Source organism: Beta vulgaris, chromosome 7 (genome assembly GCF_026745355.1).
Source record: "Beta vulgaris subsp. vulgaris cultivar EL10 chromosome 7, EL10.2, whole genome shotgun sequence".
NCBI lineage: Eukaryota > Viridiplantae > Streptophyta > Magnoliopsida > Caryophyllales > Amaranthaceae > Beta > Beta vulgaris.
Genome location: NC_079208.1, coordinates 49,729,551 through 49,746,988, shown reverse-complemented (window position 1 = coordinate 49,746,988; position 17,438 = coordinate 49,729,551). Strand labels below are relative to the sequence as shown.

The 17,438-nt window shown below is 35.1% G+C and overlaps 1 protein-coding gene across 2 annotated transcripts; it reads left to right on the top strand.

The window, feature by feature from the left end:
• The first annotated feature begins 8,278 nt into the window (after positions 1-8,278).
• Positions 8,279-17,029, top strand: LOC104907285 (vacuolar protein-sorting-associated protein 11 homolog). Of its 2 annotated transcripts, none has more exons than XM_048633738.2 (6): positions 8,279-8,615; positions 9,607-9,836; positions 13,057-13,236; positions 13,420-13,740; positions 13,852-15,597; positions 16,249-17,029. In XM_048633738.2, exons 1-6 carry the CDS (start codon positions 8,612-8,614, stop codon positions 16,615-16,617), a joined length of 2,850 nt encoding a protein of 949 aa, XP_048489695.1. In that variant the 5' UTR covers positions 8,279-8,611; the 3' UTR covers positions 16,618-17,029. The 2 variants fall into 2 exon arrangements, with proteins under 2 accessions (XP_048489695.1, XP_048489696.1); XM_048633739.2 differs by having other exon boundaries at positions 8,279-8,662.
• Positions 17,030-17,438: the final 409 nt, after the last annotated feature.

Here is a 17,438-nt window from a genome sequence, read left to right as displayed (position 1 = left end):
TATCACACAATTGTAGGCAAATATATGATAATTAACTCATTATTAATTCATATCATTTCATTGAACATATTACAAACACATAACGAACATCTTACCAACATATTTTCAGCGAACACATGCTAATATGGCAACGAACATATTCCAAAATTCATGTTATTAATGCAACTAAATGTCAAACACACAATGAACATACGACCAAATGTACCTAACATCTGAATAAACACACAATAAATATATAGCTAAATGTAATGAATATATGACTAATATGAATTTAATGAACACATCTCTATTATATAAGGGAAGGGGGGAGGAAGATGGTGTCCCCCTCTAGAAATATCAAATTACCCTTAATGATCTAATGGAATGAAAAAAAATTACAAAGGAAAACAATTAAACCCTTTCTAATTTCAACTTGTCATTCAAACAAGTTAAGAATGGTATATGCATCAAATATTTCAATCAAAAAATTAAAAGGACAAAAATATCTTGATCTTTTTTTTTTAATAAGAGAAGATGGTAAACACGATGTTCCCCTGAAAAGTCTGAAACACTCGCTACCTTTAACACTCAACTAGTTTTTTTTTGCCCGTGCGATGCTTTGGGTCAGTTACAATTAATAAATATGTTGTTATTTTTAAATTTCATAATTTATTTTGCTGCTTTTCGTATTTTTTGTCCATTAAGAAATTGAAAAATTCACGTCACAACGTGATAAGTAAAAAAATTTGAAAGGTTTGAGTTTGAAAACAATACCTTAAAAGGAATTGTGGTAAGAGAATATGACATCAATATTCTCTTGTAAGTTATGTAATAAGAGTGTTAATGATGTATATACTTGTTTAAGTCTTTTTAGTTAATTATAATTATTACAAGACTTCATCATATTTTATTTGAAACATTAGACAACAAAGTCATAGTGTATTGATTGTTAAGTTCTTACTTTTCATTTCAAAGGTCACATGTTCGATACTTTACACTTACACATTTTCTTTAAAGTGAGAAGTACACATTAGAAATTTGAGAAGAGTACCATGTGGCACATAAGCTTTTTTTAAAACGCCTTTTAATATACTTATAGATAATTCAGTCAAACCAACTCATTATGTATAATCTTTATGTTCAAAATTCATTTACAAAAAACTAATGTTAAAAATCACTCATAACCTCTGTTAGTTTTTACATTAGCGAATTAATATATCTAAATTCATCTAACTATTAATCTTTCACATTTTAAGTGTAATCATAACTATAGTACGGATGAAGTATATAGTAGAATAGCAAGTTTTGATATCAATGCACACATCGCATATAAGGCTAGTTTATAATAATAAAACAAACATATATGAACATTATAAACATTACTTGTTTTTTGCTGCACTCTTTTCCTAACGTCGAACTTTTTCATCCCCTTCGTTAACTGGTTCTATGTTTCGTTCATTACGACTTCAATTACAAGGTTATTTGCAATTTCACAAATCACCATCAACATAAATAAATCCATTTTTAGATGTTCACAGGATAGATGGAAAATAAGAAACAAAAGTTGAAAAATGTAAAAAATGTTTCATTTTCTCATCAAATGCATGGATCTACTACCTTATGTTGTCGATTTTGCTTTGCAACTCGTTGTTTTCATATTCATGTACTTCCTACGTTTTTTCACATGTTACACTTTCAAAATCACGGACTCCTAAGCAATATAATTTTTGGAGAGGAGAGATATAGAGACAAAGAAAACAAAAAGGTCTCATATGAACATATAATAGGAGAGAGATCAGATAGAGAGAAGTTATTACCCAAAATGAAAGTGTAAATATCTAATTTAAAACTTAAAATAAAAAGTGTAACATGTAAAAAAACGGAGGAAGTATAAAAAATGTGCCAGAAAAAAGAAGAATTTCAAGAGTTTGATGAGAGAGGTTAGAGATATGTTGGAGGATTTGAGAAGAAGAAAGATAAAGTCTCTAGAAAATTGTTTGGAAAAGTGAAAATAATGAATTCAAAAAATAGATTCATTTTATACTTTATGGACGCCCCTGAATTATACGCACCTTACTCATGGTACATAGAGATGGCAATATCCAGTGGATATCCAGTAACCCGCTCCATCCTGTTTAAATAAAAGGGTGAAAACCCGAAATAAACGGATGAAAGCGGGTGACGGATGAACCGGGTGACGGATTCGGGTAGGATGCGGGTGACAATTTCTCATCCACCACCCGATCCACCACCCGACCCATTATCCATCCGTTTATTTTTTATTATAATAAATTTTAAATTAAAATTAAAATACTAAATATAAAAACAAAAAACCCTAAACCTAAACCTTTGTCATCTGTTTCTCTCATTCTTTCCCACAATACCTAGCCTCCCAAGTCCCCCAACAACCCAGCCTCCCAGACTCGCCGGATTTAGTCGCCGGATTCAGTCGCCGGATTCCGTTCGTAGTTATTTTGCACTCACCAGATTCCTTTCGTGGCTTTTCATTCGTGGAATCGTGGTTGGTATTCTTCAGTTAGTAGATTCAGTCGCCAGACGCCCAGCCCAGAATTGTGGTTAGTATTTCTAATTTGTTTTCATCCTTTTGTTTAGCACTGAATCTCTCTTTTACATAAACAATACAAACATACAAAGAATTGTCGCCGGTTGGTATTCCTCAGTTAGTTATCAGTTAGTGGATATGATGCTTATTAGACATGGATAGCAAAGCTAGGGGACTTCTTTTTTCCAATTGGTGTTATTACTTATTACATATTAGCCCTCATCAAGTGAATAATTCCAACGTTACAGCTGCAAGCCAGATCAGCCATTACTGGGTAGTCGCATAATTAGTATTTTGCCAGTTCATAGATGATAGAGGAATGTTACAATCATTTATTGCAGTTGATGTAAGTTAGTACCCCTCAGCCTAACTAGTAAACTTAAACAGTAACAAGTAAAACTAATCTAGGCTAAGATGTACTACAGTACCTATAAGGATAGCCTAGTCAGTAAACTTTAACCACTAATAAGTAAAACTAACCTAGGGCAAGATCTATGGGCATGGACAAAAGAGAGGGATGTGTCAAAGAACAAGAGATGAAAGTTACTATTGCCATACTCGATGAGGTCTATCTGCTAAAGTGAAACAAGAAGAATCACCCGGTATTTTAGAAGAAAGTGAAGGAAAACCATTCATCAGCTTCACGCTTGTTATCCAGAAACTTGTTCAGAAATATCGTATTAAAAGGAACATAGGAGTTTGTCGCTAGGTATTTGACCAAATAGGATCGCCCAGAACCTATCTAAAATACCTCTAGAGGAGGATATGGCTAAGCTGAGCGGAAAGGGTTAATCATTTCATTTCTTAGTTCGTGCCAGAACAATTATCCACAACCTGTACAACCAACATTTGACGTTTTGATCTGTCTCCCAATTGATTCAGAGCTAATCAGGTGACCAACAGTAAATGAAACAACAACCTGCACTACCAAAATTTATGCGTCCAATTCACATCATTCTCAGTTTCCAATTTTTGATTTTGAAACTTTAGAAAGTCATATACTATAGATTGTATAATGAAATTAAAACTATTAAAACTGATTCTAATCATGCTTATTTTGAAAACTGGCAAAAAAACTAGAAACTATTTTTTCTCGTTTCCATAATTCTGTTATTAGTTTTCAAGAAATTAGAACCAACAACCAACAAATGGATACCACGTGGATACCAACAAATGGATACCAACAAATCAAAAGTAGTAGGGGTCCATTTGTTGGTTGTTGGTTCTAATTTCATGAAAACTAATAACAGAATCATGGAAACGAGAAAAAATAGTTTCTAGTTTTTTTACCAGTTTTCAAAATAAGCATGATTAGAATCAGTTTTAATAGTTTTAATTTCATTATACAATTGATAGTATATGACTTTCTAAAGTTTCAAAATCAAAAATTGGAAACTGAGAATGATGTGAATTGGACGCATAAATTTTCGTAGTGCAGGTTGTTTTTTCATTTACTGTTGGTCACCTGATTAGCTCTGAATCAATTGGGAGACAGATCAAAACGTCAAATGTTGGTTGTACAGGTTGTGGATAATTGTTCTGGCACGAACTAAGAAATGAAATGATTAACCCTTTCCGCTCAGCTTAGCCATATCCTCCTCTAGAGGTATTTTAGATAGGTTCTGGGCGATCCTATTTGGTCAAATACCTAGCGACAAACTCCTATGTTCCTTTTAATACGTATTTCTGAACAAGTTTCTGGATAACAAGCGTGAAGCTGATGAATGGTTTTCCTTCACTTTCTTCTAAAATACCGGGTGATTCTTCTTGTTTCACTTTAGCAGATAGACCTCATCGAGTATGGCAATAGTAACTTTCATCTCTTGTTCTTTGACACATCCCTCTCTTTTGTCCATGCCCATAGATCTTGCCCTAGGTTAGTTTTACTTATTAGTGGTTAAAGTTTACTGACTAGGCTATCCTTATAGGTACTGTAGTACATCTTAGCCTAGATTAGTTTTACTTGTTACTGTTTAAGTTTACTAGTTAGGCTGAGGGGTACTAACTTACATCAACTGCAATAAATGATTGTAACATTCCTCTATCATCTATGAACTGGCAAAATACTAATTATGCGACTACCCAGTAATGGCTGATCTGGCTTGCAGCTGTAACGTTGGAATTATTCACTTGATGAGGGCTAATATGTAATAAGTAATAACACCAATTGGAAAAAAGAAGTCCCCTAGCTTTGCTATCCATGTCTAATAAGCATCATATCCACTAACTGATAACTAACTGAGGAATACCAACCGGCGACAATTCTTTGTATGTTTGTATTGTTTATGTAAAAGAGAGATTCAGTGCTAAACAAAAGGATGAAAACAAATTAGAAATACTAACCACAATTCTGGGGTCTGGGCGTCTGGCGACTGAATCTACTAACTGAAGAATACCAACCACGATTCCACGAATGAAAAGCCACGAAAGGAATCTGGTGAGTGCAAAATAACTACGAACGGAATCCGGCGACTGAATCCGGCGACTAAATCCGGCGAGTCTGGGAGGCTGGGTTGTTGGGGGACTTGGGAGGCTGGGTATTGTGGGAAAGAATGAGAGAAACAGATGACAAAGGTTTAGGTTTAGGGTTTTTTGTTTTTATATTTAGTATTTTAATTTTAATTTAAAATTTATTATAATAAAAAATAAACGGATGGATAATGGGTCGGGTGGTGGATCGGGTGGTGGATGAGAAATTGTCACCCGCATCCTACCCGAATCAGTCACCCGGTTCATCCGTCACCCGCTTTTCATCCGTTTATTTCGGGTTTTCACCCTTTTATTTAAACAGGATGGAGCGGGTTACTGGATATCCACTGGATATTGCCATCTCTATGTACCATGAGTAAGGTGCGTATAATTCAGGGGCGTCCATAAAGTATAAAATGAATCTATTTTTTGAATTCATTACTTTTACTTTTCCAAACAATTTTCTAGAGACTTTATCTTTCTTCTTCTCAAATCCTCCAACATATCTCTAACCTCTCTCATCAAACTCTTGAAATTCTTCTTTTTCTGGCACATTTTTTATACTTCCTCCGTTTTTTTACATGTTACACTTTTTATTTTAAGTTTTAAATTAGATATTTACACTTTCATTTTGGGTAATAACTTCTCTCTATCTGATCTCTCTCCTATTATATGTTCATATGAGACCTTTTTGTTTTCTTTGTCTCTATATCTCTCCTCTCCAAAAATTATATTGCTTAGGAGTCCGTGATTTTGAAAGTGTAACATGTAAAAAAACGTAGGAAGTACATGAATATGAAAACAACGAGTTGCAAAGCAAAATCGACAACATAAGGTAGTAGATCCATGCATTTGATGAGAAAATGAAACATTTTTTATATTTTCAACTTTTGTTTCTTATTTTTCCATCTATCCTGGTGAACATCTAAAAATGGATTTATTTATGTTGATGGTGATTTGTGAAATTGCAAATAACCTTGTAATTGAAGTCGTAATGAACGAAACATAGAACCAGTTAACGAAGGGGATGAACAAGTTCGACGTTAGGAAAAGAGTGCAGCAAAAAACAAGTAATGTTTATAATGTTCATATATGTTTGTTTTATTATTATAAACTAGCCTTATATGCGATGTGTGCATTGATATCAAAACTTGCTATTCTACTATATACTTCATCCGTACTATAGTTATGATTACACTTAAAATGTGAAAGATTAATAGTTAGATGAATTTAGATATATTAATTCGCTAATGTAAAAACTAACAGAGGTTATGAGTGATTTTTAACATTATTTTTTGTAAATGAATTTTGAACATAAAGATTATACATAATGAGTTGGTTTGACTGAATTATCTATAAGTATATTAAAAGGCGTTTTAAAAAAAGCTTATGTGCCACATGGTACTCTTCTCAAATTTCTAATGTGTACTTCTCACTTTAAAGAAAATGTGTAAGTGTAAAGTATCGAACATGTGACCTTTGAAATGAAAAGTAAGAACTTAACAATCAATACACTATGACTTTGTTGTCTAATGTTTCAAATAAAATATGATGAAGTCTTGTAATAATTATAATTAACTAAAAAGACTTAAACAAGTATATACATCATTAACACTCTTATTACATAACTTACAAGAGAATATTGATGTCATATTCTCTTACCACAATTCCTTTTAAGGTATTGTTTTCAAACTCAAACCTTTCAAATTTTTTTTACTTATCACGTTGTGACGTGAATTTTTCAATTTCTTAATGGACAAAAAATACGAAAAGCAGCAAAATAAATTATGAAATTTAAAAATAACAACATATTTATTAATTGTAACTGACCCAAAGCATCGCACGGGCAAAAAAAAAACTAGTTGAGTATTAAAGGTAGCGAGTGTTTCAGACTTTTCAGGGGAACATCGTGTTTACCATCTTCTCTTATTAAAAAAAAAGATCAAGATATTTTTGTCCTTTTAATTTTTTGATTGAAATATTTGATGCATATACCATTCTTAACTTGTTTAGAATGACAAGTTGAAATTAGAAAGGGTTTAATTGTTTTCCTTTGTAATTTTTTTTCATTCCATTAGATCATTAAGGGTAATTTGATATTTCTAGAGGGGGACACCATCTTCCTCCCCCCTTCCCTTATATAATAGAGATGTGTTCATTAAATTCATATTAGTCATATATTCATTACATTTAGCTATATTTTATTGTGTGTTTATTCAGATGTTAGGTACATTTGGTCGTATGTTCATTGTGTGTTTGACATTTAGTTGCATTAATAACATGAATTTTGGAATATGTTCGTTGCCATATCAGCATGTGTTCGCTGAAAATATGTTGGTAAGATGTTCGTTATGTGTTTGTAATATGTTCAATGAAATGATATGAATTAATAATGAGTTAATTATCATATATTTGCCTACAATTGTGTGATATCTGTTCAAATGTTCTTCGAATGATTATATGATATATATACATTGGGCTAATAATGTCCATTGTACTATTAACATGTGTTCACTAAAATCATTTTAGTCAAATGCTCGTTATATTTGATCATATATTCATTTTGTGTCTAAGAACATGGTCATTGTATTATTAGAATGTGTTTATTGTGTATTTGAAAAATTATTTTCATTGTATTATAAACTTGAAGAATTTTGTTTTAACTACTGCTCTTTTCTTTCTTGTATCAATTCGACTCGACAAGATATGACAACTAATGATATGTTTCAGTGTCGAAATTTCATAAATCAAATCAATCGGAAAAGAGAAGAATTTGAAGTTCATAAGCAAGAATATATTCTTAATAAACTCAATAGTTTTTATTTAGCAATTGATGTTTTTTTTTGTAAGACCCTGATGTTCATATGCATGTGACATTGTACTATTTTGACTACTTTTATGACTTTGTGTCCATACTACATTTTGAATTTACCATTTTTTGTAATTACTATTTTCTGGATATTTGTATAATATAGTTTTTCACCAGGTACCCCCTGAGGTTTCACGAAATGCACCAAGTACCCCTCTTGTTTCATAAATGCACTAGACGTCCTTGTGATTTACATAAAATGCACCAAATATTACCCTTCATGACTAACAACGTCAAATTTCCGTTAGTCATCAAAGGCAAATCCTGTTTATTCCAAATAACCCTTATTAACCCAATTATTTCGAATAACCTTTAATTAATGCTAATTACATACTTCCCTCCCACCCTTTAGAACCCCCCCCCCCAACCCACCCCCACCACACACCCATTGAGTCACTCACCACCCAACAACCCATAGCGGAACTAGCTGCGGAGACCTGGACATATGTCCCCCACTTTGGAAAAAAATATTTCACAGATTTTTTTTATTTGAAAAAAATGAAAGAAACGTTGCAAAATGTGTGAAATTGACAACAACAAAAAAAAAAAAAAACAAAAAAACGAAGAGAGAAATTGAGAAACGAAGGAAGGAGAGAAACACTAAGCCGCAACCATCCTGTTGGAACCCAGAGCAGTAGCGCCCCTGCCGGAACCCAGCCACGGTCACCGCATTCGCTGTCTGCCTCCAGCCATCCAGTTGCCGCCCGGAACGCCGGCCAATCGCCGCAAAAATGAGTTGTTTTATTTTCTAAACCCTAAGTTTTAATTCAATTTTTGTTGAGGTAATATTTGTTAATTGTAAAGTATATTGACTTGTAAATTGTTATCGTTATCATTATTTATTAATTTCATGAGTAACAATCATGCATGGTTTTATGGTTATAATTTTGAGGGTTGACAGTATGGGCGGTGATAAGTCATATTTATATATAGTTTTTAGGTGCATTTAGGTTGCATTTTAGAGAATTTAGGGTTGACCGTGTGGTGGAGGGAGGTTTTTCGAGGGGGTGGGTTGGGGTTTTGGCATCGGGATGGTGGTTATGCGGGGAGGGGAAGGCTATCGGCGAGGGTGTGACACCAACGGTCCTCCTCGCCGGCGCAGGAGGGTGACGGAGGCGGTAAAGGCGGTGGGATTACCGCCGGCAGGTGGTGGCAGTGGTGGGCCGGTGGCTAGGGGTTGAGATTTTTTTAAAATTTTTTAATTTTTTTAAAGTTTTTTTTATTAATTTTGTTTAATTATTAACAAAATATTTTTAGAGAGCCAATACGAAGTTGCCACGTGGCTTAATGACTAACGAAACTTAACGCCGTTAGTCATTAAGAGCATCTGGTGCATTTTTAGTAAACTCAAGGATACCTTGTGAATTTTAAAAAAAAAATGGATACCACGTGAATTTTCAAATAACTCAGGGGTACATCATGAAATAACCGTTTATTTTTTCATGTTAATATGCTATGACTTATGAATAATGTGTGGAGTTACTAGAAAAATACAACACAAATGTAAAAGAAATGGCAATTTGAAAAGAAATCGCTAAAATTTAACTAGCGATTAGTTTCAGATCCCACCCCAGCAGTGATATCTTAAATCTTGAAGGGGGTCTCTTTTAAAATATTGTAAAGCAAACATCTTGACAGGGTTTGGAAACCCATACTTCTTTCTTCTTCTATATGGCTGGTAAACCATATAAATTATATTGATTTGATCTTGATTCTAAATTTGAAGGAATCATCATGTATCAATGGCGGAAATTTGAGTTCTTTGAGGAGAAATATGGAGGTAAATTCAAGGTACCTGAGGAAATTACTGGGGAAATCAATTGTTGTTCAAGTGGAAGAGGAAAAGTTTCCATCGGATGTGATGATGGAACTGTTAGTATTCTTGATCGAGGTTTTAAGTTCAATTATGCATTTCAGGCTCACTCTTCTTCTGTCCTTTTTCTGCAACAACTCAAGGTTTTTTTCTTCTTCTCTCTTATTTGGGTTGATTATGATATGGGTTTTGCTTTGACTTGTATATAGGTGAAAAACTAGGAATCTTTAATGTAGTGTTTGGTCAAAATTTGATGTTTTCAGCTTAATGATGAGAAATTGAATTGTACATTTGTATTGGTGATGTGGGTATGGCCTTTTTAGGGCTAAGCTGCTCTTGATGATGTGATTTTGGGACTGGAATGCCCTAAAATTTTGGTTGATTTTGATATAGGCTTGCTTCAAATTTGACGTTTCCTAGCTCAGGAAGATATTGAATTGTACATTTGTTTTGGTTATGTGGGTGTGGCTTTATTAGGGCTAAATTTCCCTTGATGATGTGATTTTGAGATGGCAAATTTGGAATGTCCTAAAATTTTGGTTGAATTTGATATGGGCTTTCTTTCAACAATGATAATACACATAAAAACAGATTAATTTAGAAGTTAATCAGTTGTGAATAGTTCTCAGCTTTGAGCTTGGTAGCTGTTGATAGCATGTTTTTGGGATGTGGCCCGTGTGGGTATGTTCTAGTTGAATATTTGGGTGTTAAAAATCCACGGATTTATGATGTTTGAAATGCAGTGGTTGGAGTTTTGACAGATCTGGGGGTTAGGCAAAGGTGGGTTGAACCAAAAAAGGAGGATAAGTATATCATATGTGATAAAAACAATTTTATAAGATAGGTAATATGCATGTTCTAAATCATGGAGATTGGATGTAAAGTCAATGTATTCGATTTGAAAAGAAAATAGGTAGGGATGGAAACATTTGTGTTAGAAGATCAAATTGTTAACGAGTTTCAAGTTGAAAACCTTATTAGGTCTTGAGGCCGTCCAGAAGAGCTAGACTTGAGCTCAATCCTTGTCTACCTTTCGGATGAATATGGTGGAATATGTTTTCGAGTATTAGCTTACAGCACAATCTTAAAGAGATATAGTACTGGTATCATGATGAACCTCCTTGAAAACATAATATCTAAGACATGGATGCTATCTCATAAACTAGCAAGCAGGTGTGAGTGTCATATTAGGGTTACTCCTATATTCTCTCAATAATCCAGATGTAGGTGGATATGTCACCTGATCTTTATCGTGGCATAATGGCCCATTGCCTCTCAAGCTTAGCTAAGCTAAGCTAAGCTAATTGATGTGCCCAAGTCTTGCTACTTGCCACTAAATGTTACGAGGATTATTTTTCATCTCCTTTCTTTAGAAAGCTCAATGCTTTATATTAGTAAAGAATGTGCATCTCAAACAAAATTATGAGTCCATGCCTTCTGTTTAATGTTGTGCTAGAGAAGTGGCAGTTATTTCGAGTTGACTGATGCTTTTCATATGGAAGTAGCTGACTGTATCCTGGGTAATTTTACTTGTAACTTTGTGAAAAGATTGAATGAAAATGAGAATATATTTTGAGTTTATATTGGTCTTTGTTCCAATCTCGAGGTCGAACAATGAAGTGAGCATGCTTTCTGTGATAAGGGGGAAGGAATCTGGTTTCCATATAATCTTTTTCTCTTGATGAGGGTTGGCTCTTGATTTTTGAAGGATTGACATGTTGCTTCTAGTTATCTGTGATCTCCTGCGATGACATTGTTCTCTCTCTTCAGAACAGCTGACCTGAGTCATTGAGTGTTGGTCGCCTTATATTAGTTCTCAATCATTTGGGAGACGGATTACTTTAGGGTCCATTTGTTGGTTGTTGGTTCTAATTTCTTGAAAACTAATAACAGAATTATGGAAACGAGAAAAAATAGTTTCTAGTTTTTTTGCCAGTTTTCAAAATAAGCATGATTAGAATCAGTTTTAATAGTTTTAATTTCATTATACAATCTATAGTATATGACTTTCTAAAGTTTCAAAATCAAAAATTGGAAACTGAGAATGATGTGAATTGGACGCATAAATTTTGGTAGTGCAGGTTGTTGTTTCATTTACTGTTGGTCACCTGATTAGCTCTGAATCAATTGGGAGACAGATCAAAACGTCAAATGTTGGTTGTACAGGTTGTGGATAATTGTTTGGCACGAACTAAGAAATGAAATGATTAACCCTTTCCGCTCAGCTTAGCCATATCCTCCTCTAGAGGTATTTTAGATAGGTTCTGGGCGATCCTATTTGGTCAAATACCTAGCGACAAACTCCTATGTTCCTTTTAATACGGTATTTCTGAACAAGTTTCTGGATAACAAGCGTGAAGCTGATGAATGGTTTTCCTTCACTTTCTTCTAAAATACCGGGTGATTCTTCTTGTTTCACTTTAGCAGATAGACCTCATCGAGTATGGCAATAGTAACTTTCATCTCTTGTTCTTTGACACATCCCTCTCTTTTGTCCATGCCCATAGATCTTGCCCTAGGTTAGTTTTCTTATTAGTGGTTAAAGTTTACTGACTAGGCTATCCTTATAGGTACTGTAGTACATCTTACCCTAGATTAGTTTACTTGTTACTGTTTAAGTTTACTAGTTAGGCTGAGGGGTACTAACTTACATCAACTGCAATAAATGATTGTAACATTCCTCTATCATCTATGAACTGGCAAAATACTAATTATGCGACTACCCAGTAATGGCTGATCTGGCTTGCAGCTGTAACGTTGGAATTATTCACTTGATGAGGGCTAATACATTATACGGCTCCTAATCTGTCTTTGTTACTACAATACTACACCCTCTACTACGACTGTCTCTCTTGAAAATTATTAGGCTACTCTCATCTTTATGCTTCATTTGCTTTTCATACTGCTGATTTGCTGGAGACAGTCTCCTTAGTAGGCTTCTAAGACTTCCCAAGCATGAAGTGGCCCTTTGTGGTGCTAGAAAGATGATGTGTTGCAGTAGCATTCTAGGTAATTTCGTAACAAAGATTCCAGAGGATGCAGAGTAGCAAAACAAAGTTAGAGATACCATTATAGTTCATCTGTTGGGAAGGGAGGGGTTGGTTAGTTTTATGACCAATCTGTCTGGTATCGTTTGCTTACATGTTACTGGAGAACATATTAGTAAATATAGATGAAGCTTCTTTTTTCTCTGAAATCGTTGCATGTACCTTCTTTTACTCTACTCTACATGAGTGTAGCATTACACTTGGAACAAATAGACTGGATGGCTTACTGTCAGTTCTTTCGGTGAACAATCAGTGATGATGATGAATTCGTCTGGGAGTTTCTTCTAATTAATGTTTTTATATCCTTTTGGTACAGCAACGTAATTACCTTCTTACTATTGGCCAAGATGAACAAATATCCCCACAGGCATCAGCAATGTGTCTGAAGGTTTTTGACCTTGATAAGACACAAATGGAGGGTACAAGCACTAGCGCAGCAGTTCCTGATTGTGTTCAGATATTACGTGTATTCACTAATCAGTTCCCCGAAGCTAAGGTAATGTCCACTTCTTTTTCAGTTTTTTTCCTGCTACAGACGTGTTTTTGACTTTGCTGCTGTTAAGTTTATTTTTTGTCAGTTACTTGCTGTCCTGAATCGACTTTCCTGTTGTCTTTGATTGTCTATATTCTTATACTGTAGACGCAATCAAATAAATCTTTTATACCTCTCTTCATGCAGATTACATCCTTTTTAGTTCTAGAGGAAGCTCCACCTATACTTCTCATAGCTATTGGATTGGACAATGGAGGCATCTACTGCATCAAAGGAGACATAGCTCGTGAGCGAATTACCCGATTTACTCTTTGGGTGGAAAATGCCTCAACAGGTCATGCTGCTGTCACTGGACTTGGGTTTAGAAATGATGGTCCAGCCACTCAACTCTTTGCAGTTACTCCATCTGCTGTCAGTTTGTTCAACCTGCAATACCAACCAGCAAAGAGGCAAACCTTGGATCGGATTGGATGTACTACAAAAAGTGTTGCAATGAGTGACCGCTCGGTATGCTGTTTATAAATTGCTTTGATATTTCAAATGTCTGAGGTAATTTTCCTTCTCATGCTTTATATATAATTGGTATATGACACATGCCGAAAAACCAACTGTAATCAGGAGCTAATACTTGGTCGGCCTGAAGCTGTGTATTTTTATGAAGATGATGGACGTGGTCCTTGCTGGGCGTTTGAAGGAGAGAAGAAGCTCCTTGGATGGTTTCGTGGATATCTTTTGTGCGTGATTGAAGATCAAAGAAGTACGAAGAATACGTTTAATATATATGACCTGAAAAACCGTTTAATAGCACATAGTGCTACGGTTAATGAAGTCTCACACATGCTCTGTGAATGGGGAAACATAATTCTCGTCATGGCTGATAAATCTGCCATCTGTGTTGGAGAGAAGGACATGGAGAGCAAGTTAGATGTGCTTTACAAGAAGAATCTATATTCTGTGGCTATCAATCTTGTTCAAACTCAGCAAGCTGATGCTGCTGCAACTGCTGAAGTGCTTCGCAAATATGGTGATCACTTGTACAGCAAGCAGGAATATGATGAGGCTATGGCTCAGTACATCCACACCATTGGTCACCTTGAACCTTCTTTTGTGATACAGAAATTTCTGGATGCTCAGAGAATCCACAATCTGACCAATTACTTGGAAAGTTTACATGAAAAGGGGCTCGCATCAAAAGATCATACTACTCTTTTGTTGAATTGCTACACAAAATTGAAAGATGTTGATAAGTTGAACTATTTTATCAAAAGTGAGGATGGTGGGGAACACAAGTTTGATGTAGAGACTGTGATACGAGTCTGCCGTGCTGCCAATTATCATGAACATGCAATGTATGCTGCTAAAAAGGCAGGCAGGCATGAGTTGTACCTGAAGATTCTGCTAGAAGATCTTGGTAGATATGATGAAGCCTTACAGTATATTTCAAGCCTCGATCCAAGTCAAGCCGGGGTTACAGTTAAGGAATATGGCAAAATTCTCATAGAACACAAACCAAGGGAGACCATACTAATACTCCTGAAGCTCTGTACTGAGGAGGTGAAACCAACCAAAAAGGGTACCTTAACCATGTTACCATCTCCTGTTGATTTCCTCAATGTTTTTGTACACCATCCACGATCATTGATGGATTTTCTTGAGAAATACACTGATAAAGTGAAGGACACACCTGCACAAGTGGAAATCATCAATACCCTGTTGGAATTATATTTGTCCCAGGAATTGACCTTCCCATCAATGTCGCAGTACAGCTTCAATGGAGATCTTGATGATAAAGAAAGGATATCATCTGGAATTCCAGTAAGGTCGAAACCTTCGTCGAACGGAAAACTAACATTGGATGATGACAAGGGTCTTGCTATAAGACGTGAGAAAGGGTTACGCTTGCTTCGAAGTGCATGGCCATCTGACCAGGAAAATCCACTTTATGATGTTGATCTTGCTATAATCCTCTGTGAAATGAATGCATTTAGAGAAGGGCTTTTGTTTATATACGAGAGAATGAAACTGTACAAAGAGGTGATTGCTTGCTACATGCAGGCTCATGACCATGAGGGATTGATTGCATGCTGCAAGAGGCTTGGAGATTCAGGTAAAGGTGGAGATCCCACTCTTTGGTCAGACGTAATAAAATACTTTGGTGAACTTGGAGAAGATTGCTCAAGAGAAGTTAAAGAGGTCTTGAAATATATTGAGAGGGATGACATTTTGCCACCTATTGTTGTTCTTCAAACACTCTCCCAAAATCCATGCCTTACTCTATCTGTAATGAAGGATTATATCGCTCGTAAGCTTGAACAAGAGTCAAAAGTAATTGAAGAGGATAGGCGGGCTGTTGAAAAATATCAGGTAAACTTTTGCCAGATTTTCTTGCTGTGTGTTCAAAGTCTTGTTTTCATATTTGTTTTATAAAAAATTTGTAGCTTCTCCACCAACTTCAAACACTTGTAATACTTTTTCTGGGTAGTCGTTTGGTAATCAAAGCCATCAAAACTAAAATTACATGATATGCGTAGGGAAAAAAATAGTGCCTATGGACATAGTAGTGACGAATGAAGATGTATTGATGTCATGTACTTCCTCCGTTCTAACATGAATGGAACGTAGGGGGGAGGAACGGGAATTAAGGAGAGGGGAGAAATAAAAAGAGGGATACCCATATGATGAAGAGAGAGATAGAAAGAATAAATTGGCAAATAAAGTAATGTTACATTTATTTTGGATGGCCTAAAATGGTAAGAGTTCCATTTATTTTAGAACGGAGAAAGTATCTTATCTTCTCTGTGTACTAGACCATGATACCTTTTAGTTGCAATACATGTTGAGAAGAATATGCTGATGAACTTGGTGGCTTCAAGGTGCTAAGGTCCATTCACAAAACCCGAAAGCAGGCTTTTTTCTTTTCTGTTTATCTAGGTTGAATAAGCTGTTTTATATAACCTTTAATCTATGATCCGTGCAAGAAGAGTAAGATATAACGTAGGATTTATGCCTTTGCAGGAGGATACATCAGCAATGAGGAAAGAAATTGAGGATCTGAGGACAAATGCAAGAATTTTCCAGCTCAGCAAGTGTACTAAGTGCACTTTCACGCTTGATCTTCCAGCGGTCCATTTTATGTGCATGCATTCATACCATCTACATTGCCTTGGTGACAATGAAAAAGAGTGTCCAGAGTGTGCTCCTGAGTACAGGTCTGTGCTGGAAATGAAGAGAAGCTTGGAACAGAATTCTAAAGACCAAGATCAGTTCTTTCAGAAAGTTAAGAGCTCCAAAGATGGATTTTCTGTTATTGCTGATTATTTTGGAAAGGGAATTATTAGCAAGACAAAACCTGATGGAAATACTTCTTCAGGCAATGGCTTTTGAGGCTGAGGTATTCAAGATTTTGTTGTGGTTTCTTATATTCCCGACTGGTTACCCCGATTCAGGGGAGCGACCGGGTTAATATTAATGTTTTCTGGGATTGTATGGCAGTAATAAGGTTGTATTATATGCCCAAGTTATGATTAGCTCAGCTCGTGAACACGTTGAACTAAGATTATCTAGGGGTCGCTTGGCTGCGTTTTTAACTGTTGTTTGTTATGTGTCGAGGATTGAATTCTGGGCATATTTTGAGTGATGATTGATACTGACGTATTCGCGCTAGTTTGAAGACTTAAAGGTACCAGCTTAATCTATTATTTCTTGTTCATGATGCTGAAAACTGAGGAAATTTTGTATATTCAGAAAGGAATAGTTTTTTCTTCAATAAGATGTAAAAGGAAGTTTTGTTTTGCTATTCCTAATTGTTTATTAGTAGGAATGTTCAACTATTATCATGATTGATGAACTTGATTAGAAAATGATACTTTATAGGTAATTTTAGGATTGATATACTCATATCTTTCATATGATCATATCTCATTGTTTGATTTATTTTTTAGTTTTATTGGATGATACATCAAATTTTTTGGCTTACTGACTAAATCATCCATGGCCATGTATTTTGACAGAATTGGGGTATCGAGGCTTGAATATTAACGACCAAAATTCTTTTCATGGATGATTTAATCTATCATAAGCTCGTTATTAGTCCCCACAATAAAATTAGGCAGGATGTTGCAACAAATTTAGGACGCAAAAAAGTTATTAGTGTATGCTTTTTTTTTAGGCTGTACCATGTTGACTGATTATGATTTTTTTAAACT